Consider the following 15,049-nt stretch of genomic DNA (forward strand, 5'->3'; position numbering starts at 1 on the left):
AAAAAAAAAAAAAAAAAAACTACACAAGTTATGGGAGTTATAATTTTGGTCAAGAAACATTCATACTATACTGTTGTTTAAGTTTCTTTATTAAAATACAATAATTTTAGGTTATTATGTGATATCTGTTGACATTTTTTTTTTTGAACGAAATATCTGTTGACATTAGTAACGAAAACAATGAAGTAATTAATAGATTTTGATTCATAATTATATAGTTAATATGATAAAATAAAATTAGAAAAATGTTAAAATAAACAAAATAGATGTTGAAGTGGTTTAATAAAAAAAGAATAAAATCTTACTTTTATATATATGGTTATTGAACATGAACGTCCCATTCGCGTATATTTGAGGAATTCAACGAGACATCATCAATAGTCAGTACCGTAGATTCTTATTTGAAAAGTCTGAACGTACAAAATGATCCACTTATCTGAGGAATTCAACGATACATCATCAATAGTCAATTATGGAGCCTTGTGGGCAGCCCACATTCGTAAGTTGTGATCTTTTCTCTATTATGGAGCGAATGGGAGCATACCGCAACAATCACTTCACAGCCAACCACACTTGAATATGACGATCAAATCCGATGGTCTTATTCTCACGTTACATTTGGAAAATGTTGAGCTTTCAAATTGTTTTTTTTTTTTTTTTTTTTTTTTTTTTTTTTTTTTTTTTTTTGTTATGTATGCAAATTGCAATACGCAAGTTTAAATCCGCGTAACATAACATTGATGACACTAATTCAAAGTACTACTAAATTACAAGTTCTTGTCTGAGTTTTTCAATGTTATCTCTGTTACCGAATTGAGCAGACAGATGAAAACATGAGCATTGAATAGATGGGACATTCCATAGACCATAGCCCACAGACAAGTAGACGAAATTAAATGAGCAATAGAGGGGCGAGGGATCAACTTATTACGTAAGTTGAAACGGAACATGGACCTTGTCAGCCCGGAGAACACATTTAGTGACCCCATGCAGGACCATATCCTTTTTTTTGTTTTTTATGATAATGTAGATCTCTTATTTTAATTTGTTTGTCAGTTGTCAAGAAAATTGAAGGTGTTACGTGTTAGATCCATGTTTTTTTTTAATTACCAAAGTATGTTAATCTATTCTCTTCCCTGTTGCCTAAACTGATCGAACCTTATAACCTTGAAGCTCCGCGTTTAAGATTACCCTGTACATTAACTTTTTTTTGCAAAAGAATTCGGTTTTATATTGATTTAAGGGACTATTATTACACACCCTGTAGATAAAAAGAAATAAAAATTGCCTTACCCTGTACATTAACTGGTTCATACGTTGCCGTTGGTATGGCTTACTAGTCTTACCTATTCACTTAACTTTTGTGCGTGTGTTCGTGTATATATCGAATATGATAGATGCATATATATACTGTGAAATATCACATAAAAATAGAGACGATTTATAGAAGAATATGAATAATGTTTTTTTTCAGCTCATTATTAATTGATTTTGAACTGACAGAATAAGTTATACACAGTATTTAAACATAGAAGTGTATAACTAAAAGAAAGTAAAATTCCGTTCGAGATGAATGAACCAAAAGAATCACCATTTGGAATGGCAAGATAAAATATATCATATTAAAAATGAAGTTGATATTTTCTAATAAAAAAAAAAGAGAAGAAAATAAGTTGATTTCAAATAGTTATACATATATATATATATATATTCATACATGAACTTCTCTACTTTGTCCAAAAAAGAAAAGAAAAGAAGAAGAAACTCTCTACTATTGTCAATTAGTAGAGTTGAAAATTCATAATTCTTCTATTTATTTATTTATTAATTAAGAAGTACTTAATCATATATAAAGAAACATTTGTTAATTAAAAAAGTTTTTTCTTTTACTATTAATTTTTTGTTAATGAACTTAAATAAATATGTATATATATATATGAGCAGACATTCTCCAGCTCACTACCCTGTTTCAACTTTCAGAGCCAATAATAAAGTCATCAGGACTCAGGAGAGGCTTGCGCGGATGGAAACACAAGGCAAAGTAATCACTTGCAAAGGTAATTTTTGTATATAAAAATCTTTGTATGTATGTGTAGAGGTAAGTTAGACAAATATTGGCTGAATATTCGTTCCCAAAAAAAAGTTAAGATATGATTTATGAGTGTGAATGAATGAACAGCTGCTGTGGCATGGGGAGCTGGAGAAGCTCTAGTGATGGAAGATGTAAAAGTGGATCCTCCTCAGAGACTGGAAGTGAGACTTCGAATCCTCTTCACTTCCATCTGTCACACCGATCTTAGCGCATGGAAAGGCGAGGTACTCTTCATATATTTTCTTCTTCTTCGAGTAGCTAGCCCTTTCAATTACTAGTTCTTCTTCTAATGAATCTCTTATCTTTTGGTCAGAACGAGGCTCAACAAGCATACCCTCGAATCCTTGGCCATGAGGCGGCAGGGTAAGTCAAATAAACCTGATGGATCATTTTTTTTTTAAAAAACACTTTTAGTCGATCGATTTAGAAATAAATGGACATTATGTTGTTTGGATGGAAACCTTAATTGCAGGATAGTGGAGAGCGTAGGGGAAGGGGTGGAAGAGATGAAGGCAGGTGATCATGTGCTCCCTATTTTCACAGGAGAGTGCGGAGAGTGCAGAGTCTGCAAGCGAGACGGAGCCAATCTGTGTGAGAGATTCCGAGTGGATCCGATGAAGAAGGTGATGGTAAGCGATGGCAAGACCAGATTCTTCACCAGCAAAGACAACAAACCCATCTTCCATTTCCTCAACACATCCACCTTCTCTGAGTACACGGTCATAGACTCGGCTTGCGTGCTCAAGGTGGACCCTCTGTTTCCTCTGGAGAAGATAAGCCTCCTCAGTTGCGGTGTCTCCACTGGTAAAATTAATTGCATCCATCTCACTCACTGTATAGATATGAATGTTGACATGTAGTTGCTTATTTAATGAAAGAGATATGTGTTTTTATGGGTTGAAGGAGTGGGTGCGGCGTGGAATGTGGCTAATATTCAACCTAGCTCCACCGTCGCTATTTTTGGACTGGGCGCTGTTGGACTTGCCGTAAGTTTTTCCTCTTTGTTTTATGTATCATCATGCAATCCATACTAATTGGGGGGACTCACTCTTAATGCCGTGTTAATTTTGAGAAAGGTGGCTGAAGGTGCAAGAGCCAGGGGAGCCTCTAAAGTCATTGGGATCGACGTCAACCCTGACAAGTTCCAACTAGGTAGGTATAAATCATAATAGCGTATGCATGAGACTGAGAGAAGAAAATTGTTCCTAAATTAGGTAGCTAAGTGTGCTGGATGGATGAACAGGCAGAGAAGCAGGGATCAGTGAATTCATAAATCCAAAGGAGAGTGACAAGGCAGTTCATGAGAGAGTAAGGGAGATAACAGAGGGAGGAGTGGAGTACAGTTTCGAGTGTGCGGGAAGCATAGAAGCACTTCGAGAGGCCTTTCTGTCTACAAACTCAGGAATGGGAGTGACAGTGTTGCTGGGTGTTCACGCAAGCCCACAGCTTCTCCCTATCCATCCCATGGAGCTCTTCCAAGGCAGATCCATCACCGCCTCTGTTTTCGGAGGCTTCAAACCCAAAACCCAATTACCCTTTTTCATCACCCAGTGCCTCCAAGGTCTTGTCAATCTCGATCTCTACATCTCTCACCAGCTTCCCTTCCACGATATCAACGAAGCCATCCAGCTGCTTAACCAAGGCAAGGCTCTTCGTTGCCTTCTCCGCCTCTAAACTGAATTGAATTGAATTGAACACCATCCATGCATTCATCATTCCATCCTTTTTCATGTGACCACCAATAAGAAAATCATGTCACATTGAGGAAAGTAACAGATTTCTTGTATAAGTCTCTTGCTATAAGTCAGTCCCATTCTCGAACACATGATTGTATCAAACGGAAATTCAATAGAGATTGAACATGAAAGTGGGGATAGATGCAAATCTTTACCTTAACTGAAAATAATGAGAGTAATCAGGAGTTAAGACGGTAGAAGTAAAGCAAAGAAACTCAAGACGTGAAGAAAGTTCTTCTTTCACACACAGCCTACATCATCTCACTCCACTAGAAAACTTGGACAATAATAGATTGATATGTTTCGTTTATTAACGCAGCGTGGAATTTATCCGTACGCGCTCTCAGAAATTCAAAACTGAAAGAATAACTCTCGCTTCTTTTTCCCTTTGCTGTTACAAACAAGATTGATACATCCACCAAGACAAAGACTTTTTAATAGAGAGAGAGAGCATTTCTCTATTCAAATGGCCAAAGGAGATACCCTTTTACCTTTCCCATTCCCTCATGAGCTCTCTCTCTATCTACTTACATGTACACTCTCTCCTACATCCTTTTTCCCATTCTTGCAAATCTTCTGGCTACTCCGAATATCACCGCCTTTGTCAACAGCCCTTTGTCCAGTGTACATGCAAGCGCAATCGCCCCTCCCACCACCAGTATCTTTGGTATGTTTTTCCCCGTTGGCTTCTCTCCTGTAACCTCTACTATCGAATCCCTCTCATTCATGAACTCCTCCGCACTCACTTTGGTGTTGATTTGAGCCATTGATGCGCTTGGTGACAAACCTGCTCCTGCTGCTTTTGCCCTCTGATATGCGCGCAAGCCTGGTTCAATTTTCTTCACCGCACCCCACATCCCCTGTCTCACCCCGAGCTTAGCAATCTCCCACGGTATTCCCATATCTTCATGGTGAAATAGTAGTACCTCACACGATGTCATCTCACCATCGCCTCTTTTCGATTCAACTACACCATGATAATATATATCAGTCAATCTCAGAAACTAACAACACTGTCGAAAAACAGAGACAACTTGCTTGAGTGCATCACAATGGTAGTAGTACCTGCACGGATGCACCAGCTTGAATAGTATAAATCAACTCGCCTTGGCTTGTTTTGTCTTGGTACAGACGGGTATTGTACTCCCTGATACAAAATACAAGAGAATATACTTACTATAGTTAGACGCATGAAAAAAAAAAAAAAGAGTAAATCAAAAACAATATACAACAACGAAATCCAAAAGATATAATAGCTCCACTAGGGTAAGTTTGAAATAGGCTTGGTTACTAAACTAGCAGCGAAAGAATGGAATACCTTGGTAATGCAGTAAAACACTCGGCCAGCATCCCATATTCGACGGCCTATAATATACTCCCTGTCGCTACAAAAGAAGGGAAACTGAAGCGGAAGTTGTGAGTGAGAAGAGATGGGAGAAGAAGCAAAAGCTGTTAAAAGTAAGAAACAAAGTGCCCACCTTCCGCACCCATTGCACAACCATAGTGCCCGTGTCCTTGCAACGCTCGAGAGTAGAAGAATACAAAAGCATATCATCCCACTTGGAACGGAACTCATCATCCCAAAAGAAGTCCCTGACCATCTCAGGAGTGGCATCCTCAAACACTGTTCTGCTACGGTACTGGGGAGGCCCATTCTAGAATCATATCATACAAAATGATTAAGGTATTGTTGTAAAAAGCAAAAGGTAGGCGAAAGAGAGTAATAATAATAATAAAAGATTAATAACTTAAAAAGGAGGGTACCTCAGGATCTCGCCTCCAAGCTTGATATGAGAAGGTTGGGGTTGATCGGTCCATCATTTGAATCCAAGAAGGACCGCCATCTTTGACCTCAACCAACTTCCATAGATGCCTAAAATCATCGTCCGTAACAAACCCAGATTTCTCTTTCTCAGCAGCCTGGGGAGAAGAAAGGCTACACCCAAAAAAAAAGAAGAAGAAAGAAGCCAGAGTTATGTATTGGATTAGCATTAACAGAGAGAGATGGAAAGTGAAAGTGGGTGAAACCAAATCAAATAAAATCACCTGGGTTTAGCGTGAGAGGGGGTTTTGAGGATGGAAGTGGGAAGCTTGAAGGAGGTGAAGTTGAAGAATTTAGGTGAATCGGACAAGAGTTTAGAATCATCTCCGGAGAGATAAGCCCACTTGGGCCTCCAAAACCAACCAACCAAAACCCCGGCAGCCACAGCAATCCAAAGTGGTGCAGCAAAAACGAAAAGGTCAGTAGAGGAGAAGCCGAGGGCGTGAATCTCGGGAAAAAACAAGGTACTCNTAAAAAGCAAAAGGTAGGCGAAAGAGAGTAATAATAATAATAAAAGATTAATAACTTAAAAAGGAGGGTACCTCAGGATCTCGCCTCCAAGCTTGATATGAGAAGGTTGGGGTTGATCGGTCCATCATTTGAATCCAAGAAGGACCGCCATCTTTGACCTCAACCAACTTCCATAGATGCCTAAAATCATCGTCCGTAACAAACCCAGATTTCTCTTTCTCAGCAGCCTGGGGAGAAGAAAGGCTACACCCAAAAAAAAAGAAGAAGAAAGAAGCCAGAGTTATGTATTGGATTAGCATTAACAGAGAGAGATGGAAAGTGAAAGTGGGTGAAACCAAATCAAATAAAATCACCTGGGTTTAGCGTGAGAGGGGGTTTTGAGGATGGAAGTGGGAAGCTTGAAGGAGGTGAAGTTGAAGAATTTAGGTGAATCAGACAAGAGTTTAGAATCATCTCCGGAGAGATAAGCCCACTTGGGCCTCCAAAACCAACCAACCAAAACCCCGGCAGCCACAGCAATCCAAAGTGGTGCAGCAAAAACGAAAAGGTCAGTAGAGGAGAAGCCGAGGGCGTGAATCTCGGGAAAAAACAAGGTACTCAATCCCATCTTAACCCTCCCTCGACGGAATCGGATGATTGATTAGGCGTCAAAGCACAGGGATTGGACGAGGATTGGGTCTTGGGAGAGATTTAACCAAGCGCATAGAAGAAGGAAGGAAGAGATTAAAGTAGAAGGAGAGAATAAAAGAGAGGCAAGAGGATAAGGATTTAGGATCTGGGATTACGGTAGGCCCTATTTCGCCGTTCGATTGCAATCTTCTTCTCTCGCACCCCTCCTCTCCCTTTTATTATTACATTATAAGTGGATAAAACAGACCAAACCAAAGCGTTCTTCTTCTTTTCTTACTGGGCTGTCCACGCGTTCCACTCCACGTGTTTGATTGTTTTGTCATTTCGATTCTGTGGTCGCCGCATCCTCCCTTCCTTTTTTTCTTTTGTTTTGTTTTTACATCTGCTGCTACAAGTCATTATCCAAATCGTTTCTATCCAATGTGGGGACTAGAACAACCAGAATAATAACTAGAGTTTATGTTGAGCTTGAACTCTACTTTGTTACAACATTAGTTTATATAAACAACACAATTGAGTGGACAGAGAGAAAAAGAAGCTCTCTCGGCGATGAGCTCTCCTTCCCCGATGGAAGCCATCTCCTTCAGCCATCCCTTTCTTTTCTCCAGACTTTCTTTCTTACATCCCATAATCTGATCAAAGCTTAAACCATTCCCAGAAACTGCTCCTGCAATTAGCAGAGATTTTTTATTTTCTAGCTTTATGCTAAGTTTATTGACAGCTTTTCGACATCTGATGCCTTCGATTGCAACTCTAGATCTGGGATCTAATGATGAGTCTATTGATTTTGGGCACTTACTTCCTGCTGTGTGCGGTCGTTCTTGGTTAAAAATCTACCTCTATCATGTCGGAGTTCAAACCAATCTCGGTGACCGAACCAATTCTCTGTTTTCATGGCAGATTTTGAACATCTCCCCACGGATGACACAAAGCCATGGTCACTCCATCTCGATGGTGCGTGTAATGCTGTTCAGATTCACATTCTTCGTGGTGAACAGAAGCATCCCGACGCTGGATCTTAGTTCTGATTGCTCGGCACGACGACGCCGGGTCTTTGACTTCCCCTCTTGCTTCTCTTCCCTGCTGGATATTCTAATATCGGTCTTGTATTCCTGTTCTGACCATGGTGACCACTTGGAGAAGACAGATCTGGAGGCAGCCGGCCATGTTCTTGAGTGGTTCCGACGTATTGGCGCTTCCAACACAGATATGAAGCTACTCCGACCCCCGTTAGTGACTCTAATTATAAAGGTCTGATGTTCTCCTTCTCGAATTCAATGGTGGAAGAAAGTTTCTTGGAAACGTTTCACCAATACCCCATCTCTAAAAAACAACGACGGTTGATGTCCGCCGCCTGTTGCGCCTTTTCCGGCAACTGCCGTGCCACCATATCCGATGACGACAATGACGTCTCGAGAAGGTTCTCAAAATTAACAGCCACAAACCCTAGATATTTGTGGGCTTGGGTTTGGGCCAAAATGTATCTAATGGATTTGAATTTCAATTCACTTATACATTCCATTACATTAGGCTCTTTTCTAAAATCCCAACCTTATTTTTGTTGCATTCTCCTTCGACATGAAGAGTATATCAAAAACTTATTCAAATGGTAGTACGGTGGGGTTTTATTCTCCCTCTAGAAATAAAAAATGAGGATTCTGGCATGGAATTGTCAAGGGACGGAAGCCAAATTGACTCGCTGTCGACTGCGTGAGATGTGTCGAATGTATTCACCAGATTTTTTGTTTCTGTCTGAAACCAAGAATGACAAGTCTTATCTGCAAGATGTGCGAGTGGAACTAGGATTCGACAATCTTTGAACCGTTGAGCCTGAGGGTACTAGTGGCGGTTTAGCCTTATTTTATTCGAATGAGTTTCCGATTAAGTTCTTGTTACTAGATGACCGGTTAATTGATATCGAAACTATTATCAATGGAAATCGAGTCTATATGACATTTATTTACGGTGACCCCGTTCCTGCAAACCGCGACTATGTGTGGGAAAGATTAATGCGGATTGGAGTGACCCGATCAGAGCCGTGGTTTATTATTGGTGATTTCAATGAAATAACTGGGAATCACGAGAAAAGGGGAGGAAAAAAAGATCGGAAGCCTCCTTTCTACATTTCCGTGCTATGATTGATTCATGTGGTTTAATTGATTTTCCCTACCAGGGTAATCAATTTTCATGGATTGGTCAACGGTCAAATGGTAAGATTCGTTGTCGATTGGATAGAGCCATGGGAAATGAAGAATGACACAATGTTTTTTCCCACACTAATGTGGAGTATTTGAAGATGTGGGGTTCGGACCATCTTCCCCTCCTCGCATCAATTCTAACACGTCCAAAAAAGTTTTTGAGAAGGTTTATGTTTGATAAGAGGTGGATTGATAAGCCAGGTCTCAAAGAGGCGGTGCTAGATGGATGAGGAGTTGACGACATCTCCGTCGAAAGAACCATCATGAAAAAAATCCAAAATTGCAAACGAGCTATCTCCATTTGGAAGAAAAATAATCAAACAAACTTGGAAAAGTTGATTAAAGATCTCCAAGAAAAAATTGATGAGACCAACGGAGATGATCAAGCATCGTCAGAAACTCTCCTTAACCTAAAATGGCGGCTTTGCGAAGCTTATAGGGAAGAGGAAGCATACTGGCACCAAAAGAGCAGAGAACTTTGGCTTGCAGAAGGAAATAAAAATACAAAGTTTTTTCACGTTTCCACAAATCAAAGGAGGGCAAGAAATAAGATAACTGGCATCCTCAATCAACTTGGAGTCTGGGTTGATACAGAGGAAGGAATAGAAAAAGTTGCGGTGGAGTACTTTAGCAATCTCTTTTCATCCTCGAGTGCGAGTGACCCTACATCGGCCATTAAGGATGTACCAACATTGGTCACACCTTTTATGAATGAGCATCTCACGAAAGAAATCTCAGAAGAGGAGGTCAAACGAGTTTTGTTCTCCCTGAATCCGGGAAAGGCTCCAGGACCGGATGGGATGACTGCTTTGTTCTTCCAAAAATTTTGGGAAATCATAAAAGACGATCTCACTAAGATGGTGAAGAATTTCTTTAGCTCAGGAATTTTTGATGGCAAGCTAAATGAGACAAATATATGTCTAATTCCAAAAGGAGAACGACCTCGGGAAATGTCAAGATTTCGCCCTATTAGTCTGTGTAACGTGAGCTATAAGGTGATATCAAAAATTCTGAGCTTACGTCTCAAGAAGTTCTTGCCAAAACTTATATCTGAAACCCAATCTGCCTTTGTGTGAGGAAGATTAATCATAGATAATATTCTTATTGCTCAAGAAAACTTCCATGCCCTCCGTTCCAATCAGGCCAACCGGAAAAAATTTATGGCAATAAAGACGGACATGAGTAAAGCTTATGATAGGGTGGAATGGAATTTCTTAAGAGCTTTGATGGAAAAAATGGGATTTGATCAAAAATGGGTGAGCTGGATAATGTAATGCATTACTTCCGTCTCCTACCGAATTTTGATCAATGGAGATCCCAAGGGACGAATTAGGCCAACATGTAGGATTCGTCAAGGGGACCCAATTTCTCCATACCTATTTATACTTTGTATAGAAGCCTTAATTGCTCAGATTAGGAACGCAGAAAGAGAGGGAAAGATCCAGGGTTTACGTATTTCGAACGCAAGCCCCCGTGTTTCCCACTTACTTTTTGCAGACGACAGTTTATTCTTCTGTAGAGCCGATCCTCAACAATGCAAGGAAATTATCGATATAATCCGCTTTTATGGCGAGGTGTCTGGTCAAGAAATTAACTTCTCCAAATCTTCCATCATGTTTGGAACCGAGGTCCCGTCCCATATACGTCAAGAGATCAAATCTATTGTTGGGATATCACAAGAAGGAGGCATGGGTACATACTTTGGTCTTCCTGAGAAGATTCATGGGTCAAAGGCACAAGTCTTTGCATTCGTGAGGGATAGACTTCATAAGAAGGTAAACTTATGGACTTCGAAATCTCTATCCAAGGGAGGCAAGGAAGTCATGATCAAATCAGTGGCGCAAGCAATTCCGACATACGTAATGTCGTGTTTTCTCTTACGAAAAGCTTTAGGCTCAAAATTAACTAGCGCGATAGCCAATTTCTAGTGGAGCAATAAAGCAGATAGTAAAGGACTACACTGGATATCATGGGAGCAAATGTGTACTCAACTTTCGGAAGGTGGGCTAGGCTTTAGAATACTAGAAGAATTTAATCTTGCCCTTTTGGCAAAGCAACTATGGAAATTGTTGAGATATCCAGATTCCCTTCTTAGCCGAGTTCTAAAAGGGAGATACTTTCGATACTGTAGTCCATTAGAGACACAAGTATTAAATCGACCTTCTTATGGCTGGAGGAGCATGTTGGCAGCAAAGCATGTTCTTTCGTACGGAATTCGTAAGACCATAAGCTCGGGTTTTAACACGTGCATCTGGACTGAACCATGGATCCCGGATACGCCAACACGGCCACCCCAAGGTTTAACTAATGAGAGAAATCCTTTGATTTGTGTTAACACCTTGATAGATTTTAACACAAAAAAGTGGAAAATTGAACGTCTTCGGGAACTCCTCCCCCCGAAAGAAATTACCCTTATTTTGGGGATTAAACCGAGCTTGAATGCCTCGAGGGACGGCTATTCTTGGACTTTGACAAAGTCTGGAAATTATACCGTCAAATCTGGATACGAAACCGCGAGAGCTATCTCTCGCCCTGCTTGCGACCTCCCTTTTCAAGGACCTAGTGTTTCGACACTTAAGGCGCAAGCATGGAAGTTAAAAACATCACGGAAACTTAAGCATTTTGTGTGGCAATGTGTGACTGGGTGCTTGGCAACATGTCAGCGCCTGCATTATCGCCATATTGGTAGAGAAAAAGATTGTCCTAGATGTGGAGCGGAGGAGGAAACTATAAACCATATGCTATTTGAATGCCCCCAGCACATCAAGTATGGGCTTTATCGACAATCCCTTCCCATCCTATGGTGTTCCCTTCATCTTCTCTATATAGCAACCTCGATTTTCTATATGGGCGTGGTAGAGACTCTGGTGCAACTGATCAAAACTTGAGGACGTTCCCATGAATGATGTGGTACATTTAGAAGACAAGAAATAAGAAAGTGTTTGAAAATATCTCTGAATCTCCGTAAGATACACTGGAGAAAGCTATCCAAGAAGAAGAAGTTTGGAGAAGAGCAAATAACAGAGACTTAGCACCAGCGGTAGAAGTAGAATGCATACCGTCGATCCCAATTCCTCAAGAATCTCTTGTATGCTTTATAGATGGATCTTGGCATACAGAGGTGGATAGGAGTGGGCATGGCTGGATTGTGTCTATCGGTGATAGAATCCTGCACATGGGGCTAAAAGGATCGCGCAGAAGCTTATCCCCATTACATGCAGAGTTAGATACCCTTATTTGGGCTATGGAGTGCTTATTAGCGTTGGACTTGGATAAAGCTCTTTTTGCTACGGATTGTTCAGACCTCCTAAGGATNTTCAAGGACCTAGTGTTTCGACACTTAAGGCGCAAGCATGGAAGTTAAAAACATCACGGAAACTTAAGCATTTTGTGTGGCAATGTGTGACTGGGTGCTTGGCAACATGTCAGCGCCTGCATTATCGCCATATTGGTAGAGAAAAAGATTGTCCTAGATGTGGAGCGGAGGAGGAAACTATAAACCATATGCTATTTGAATGCCCCCAGCACATCAAGTATGGGCTTTATCGACAATCCCTTCCCATCCTATGGTGTTCCCTTCATCTTCTCTATATAGCAACCTCGATTTTCTATATGGGCGTGGTAGAGACTCTGGTGCAACTGATCAAAACTTGAGGACGTTCCCATGAATGATGTGGTACATTTAGAAGACAAGAAATAAGAAAGTGTTTGAAAATATCTCTGAATCTCCGTAAGATACACTGGAGAAAGCTATCCAAGAAGAAGAAGTTTGGAGAAGAGCAAATAACAGAGACTTAGCACCAGCGGTAGAAGTAGAATGCATACCGTCGATCCCAATTCCTCAAGAATCTCTTGTATGCTTTATAGATGGATCTTGGCATACAGAGGTGGATAGGAGTGGGCATGGCTGGATTGTGTCTATCGGTGATAGAATCCTGCACATGGGGCTAAAAGGATCGCGCAGAAGCTTATCCCCATTACATGCAGAGTTAGATACCCTTATTTGGGCTATGGAGTGCTTATTAGCGTTGGACTTGGATAAAGCTCTTTTTGCTACGGATTGTTCAGACCTCCTAAGGATGACGTCTAATATCGAGGATTTGCCGAGCTTTTCATCAGAATTGAAGGATTTTACTCATTTCAGAGATAGATTTGCTAATTTTAGTATTAGATATATTTCCNATGAATGATGTGGTACATTTAGAAGACAAGAAATAAGAAAGTGTTTGAAAATATCTCTGAATCTCCGTAAGATACACTGGAGAAAGCTATCCAAGAAGAAGAAGTTTGGAGAAGAGCAAATAACAGAGACTTAGCACCAGCGGTAGAAGTAGAATGCATACCGTCGATCCCAATTCCTCAAGAATCTCTTGTATGCTTTATAGATGGATCTTGGCATACAGAGGTGGATAGGAGTGGGCATGGCTGGATTGTGTCTATCGGTGATAGAATCCTGCACATGGGGCTAAAAGGATCGCGCAGAAGCTTATCCCCATTACATGCAGAGTTAGATACCCTTATTTGGGCTATGGAGTGCTTATTAGCGTTGGACTTGGATAAAGCTCTTTTTGCTACGGATTGTTCAGACCTCCTAAGGATGACGTCTAATATCGAGGATTTGCCGAGCTTTTCATCAGAATTGAAGGATTTTACTCATTTCAGAGATAGATTTGCTAATTTTAGTATTAGATATATTTCCCGAAAGGATAATATCCGTGCCGATAAACTTGCGAAATGTGCAAGAGCACGAGGTTTCTGTTTTTCCCATGTAAGCTCGTCGGTACCTAATTGGCTCTCTCTCGAAGAGAGTCATCTCCGATAACTTAATATATGGGGTTTGATTGATAAATACATAATTAAAAAAAAAAAAAACACTATTTTTTCAAATTTTACATGTTCAAAGAAGAACTATTACGCAAAATAGGAAAAAAAAAATGTCAAGTGTCTGTGATCAAAATTGAATAGACTCCCCCCAGTGCTGCTATTCCACCCAAACACAAAATATGGTTGACTTGATGATTCATCAAATGACAACCAATAAACGTTGTAGTTATTATTTTTTTATTTTTTTGATCAAAAAACGTTTTAGTTATTATAAAAAACTAAATGACCACCCAAATTGACAAGACAACTGAGAACAAGTAAGAAATGCGGGTTGCAACTCCACTCATGTATTCGTACTATATAGTTCTAGATGAGGGTGAAAAGGGTTACAAATATAATAACAAATAACGCCGCATGCTTTTCGTTGTTCACTTGTCAGTGTCATACTTGTACCACCACGCACCTAATTAACACTAAATGAATTGATTTAAGGTCTATTATTTACACATGTGTATGGACGGTCATTGAAGCACCATCAAGAATCTGTAGGAGGAAGTGGAGGGGGCCGGGAACTGTTGTTACTGCTGCGGATTTCATTGGTAATATATATCATTGTCGTATTGCTAACTCAGTTGTTATGAACACCAAAAAATATTAATTCAACCATATTTTGTCAATTTGTGTGTTAACAATATATTTCAACCATGTTCTAACGTAATATATCCAATATATAAAGGGATTAGGGTTTTAGGAAAAAAATTCTATCCTAAAGATCCAGTTATGTGTCTACACTCTCGTGCTAAAAATGGATCGAATGTTTTTTTCGTAGCCTTTGTTGAAGCAGTGGCTTTGCTGCCTGTCATTATACTTCTCCACCCAAACAATGGGGCAAAGTAGTTAAAAAAGGAAAACCCGATACAAAAGCCGAAGCACACTCGAGAGTCGAGGAAATCAGCCCTTTTCACAGATCTACGAAAAAGAGGGATTTGGCGCCTTGGGCTCGTTATTAGGGTTTTTTTTGGTGTCCACACAAGCAACCATTAGAATTTAGAAGTTAGATCACTAATGTGTAGAAAACACTGCAACAAGTGCTCTGTCACTTTTTTTTGTGACCCAATTGATCTCTGCCCTCCAAAATCAGTCCATATAATCGGCCCAATGGATTAAAGAATCGATAGTCATTCTTGATATGGGCGTATTATTGTTGGATCAAACACTTTCCAATTCTAATCATATAAAAACTAAATATTTTGGGTTTGAAACAATCAAATGCTAA

General features: G+C 40.0%; 2 protein-coding genes across 3 annotated transcripts; one reads left to right on the plus strand and one right to left on the minus strand.

Moving 5' to 3' along the window:
- Nucleotides 1,751-3,968, plus strand: LOC104753139 (alcohol dehydrogenase-like 4). The gene is made up of 7 exons (XM_010475434.2): nucleotides 1,751-2,057; nucleotides 2,180-2,316; nucleotides 2,406-2,455; nucleotides 2,565-2,896; nucleotides 2,996-3,078; nucleotides 3,169-3,244; nucleotides 3,336-3,968. The coding sequence occupies exons 1-7, from the start codon at nucleotides 1,907-1,909 to the stop codon at nucleotides 3,764-3,766; spliced, it is 1,260 nt and encodes a 419-aa protein (XP_010473736.1). The 5' UTR covers nucleotides 1,751-1,906; the 3' UTR covers nucleotides 3,767-3,968.
- Nucleotides 4,115-6,966, minus strand: LOC104753141 (phosphatidylcholine transfer protein). 2 transcript variants are annotated; one of them, XM_010475435.2, is made up of 6 exons: nucleotides 6,475-6,966; nucleotides 6,193-6,364; nucleotides 5,307-5,483; nucleotides 5,147-5,230; nucleotides 4,894-4,975; nucleotides 4,115-4,795 (listed from the first exon to the last, which is right to left on the minus strand). In XM_010475435.2, the coding sequence occupies exons 1-6, from the start codon at nucleotides 6,726-6,728 to the stop codon at nucleotides 4,374-4,376; spliced, it is 1,191 nt and encodes a 396-aa protein (XP_010473737.1). In that variant the 5' UTR covers nucleotides 6,729-6,966; the 3' UTR covers nucleotides 4,115-4,373. The 2 variants fall into 2 exon arrangements, with proteins under 2 accessions (XP_010473737.1, XP_019093889.1); XM_019238344.1 differs by lacking the exons at nucleotides 6,193-6,364; nucleotides 6,475-6,966 and adding exons at nucleotides 5,593-5,764; nucleotides 5,875-6,114 and having other exon boundaries at nucleotides 4,329-4,795.

This window comes from Camelina sativa, chromosome 16, assembly GCF_000633955.1.
Source record: "Camelina sativa cultivar DH55 chromosome 16, Cs, whole genome shotgun sequence".
In the NCBI taxonomy this organism is placed as follows: domain Eukaryota; kingdom Viridiplantae; phylum Streptophyta; class Magnoliopsida; order Brassicales; family Brassicaceae; genus Camelina; species Camelina sativa.

Bases quoted from the DNA above. Each gene is read 5' to 3' on its own strand.
- LOC104753139 (XM_010475434.2), top strand. From the start codon at position 1,907: ATGAACTTAAATAAATATGTATATATATATATGAGCAGACATTCTCCA. The intron at 2,317-2,405 runs GTACTCTTCATA...TCTTTTGGTCAG, and splicing joins TTAGCGCATGGAAAGGCGAG to AACGAGGCTCAACAAGCATA. The intron at 2,897-2,995 runs GTAAAATTAATT...TATGGGTTGAAG, and splicing joins CAGTTGCGGTGTCTCCACTG to GAGTGGGTGCGGCGTGGAAT.
- LOC104753141 (XM_010475435.2), bottom strand. From the start codon at position 6,728: ATGGGATTGAGTACCTTGTTTTTTCCCGAGATTCACGCCCTCGGCTTC. The intron at 4,976-5,146 runs GTATTCCATTCT...ATTTTGTATCAG, and splicing joins TGTTTTACTGCATTACCAAG to GGAGTACAATACCCGTCTGT. The intron at 4,796-4,893 runs GTACTACTACCA...ATCATGGTGTAG, and splicing joins AAGCTGGTGCATCCGTGCAG to TTGAATCGAAAAGAGGCGAT.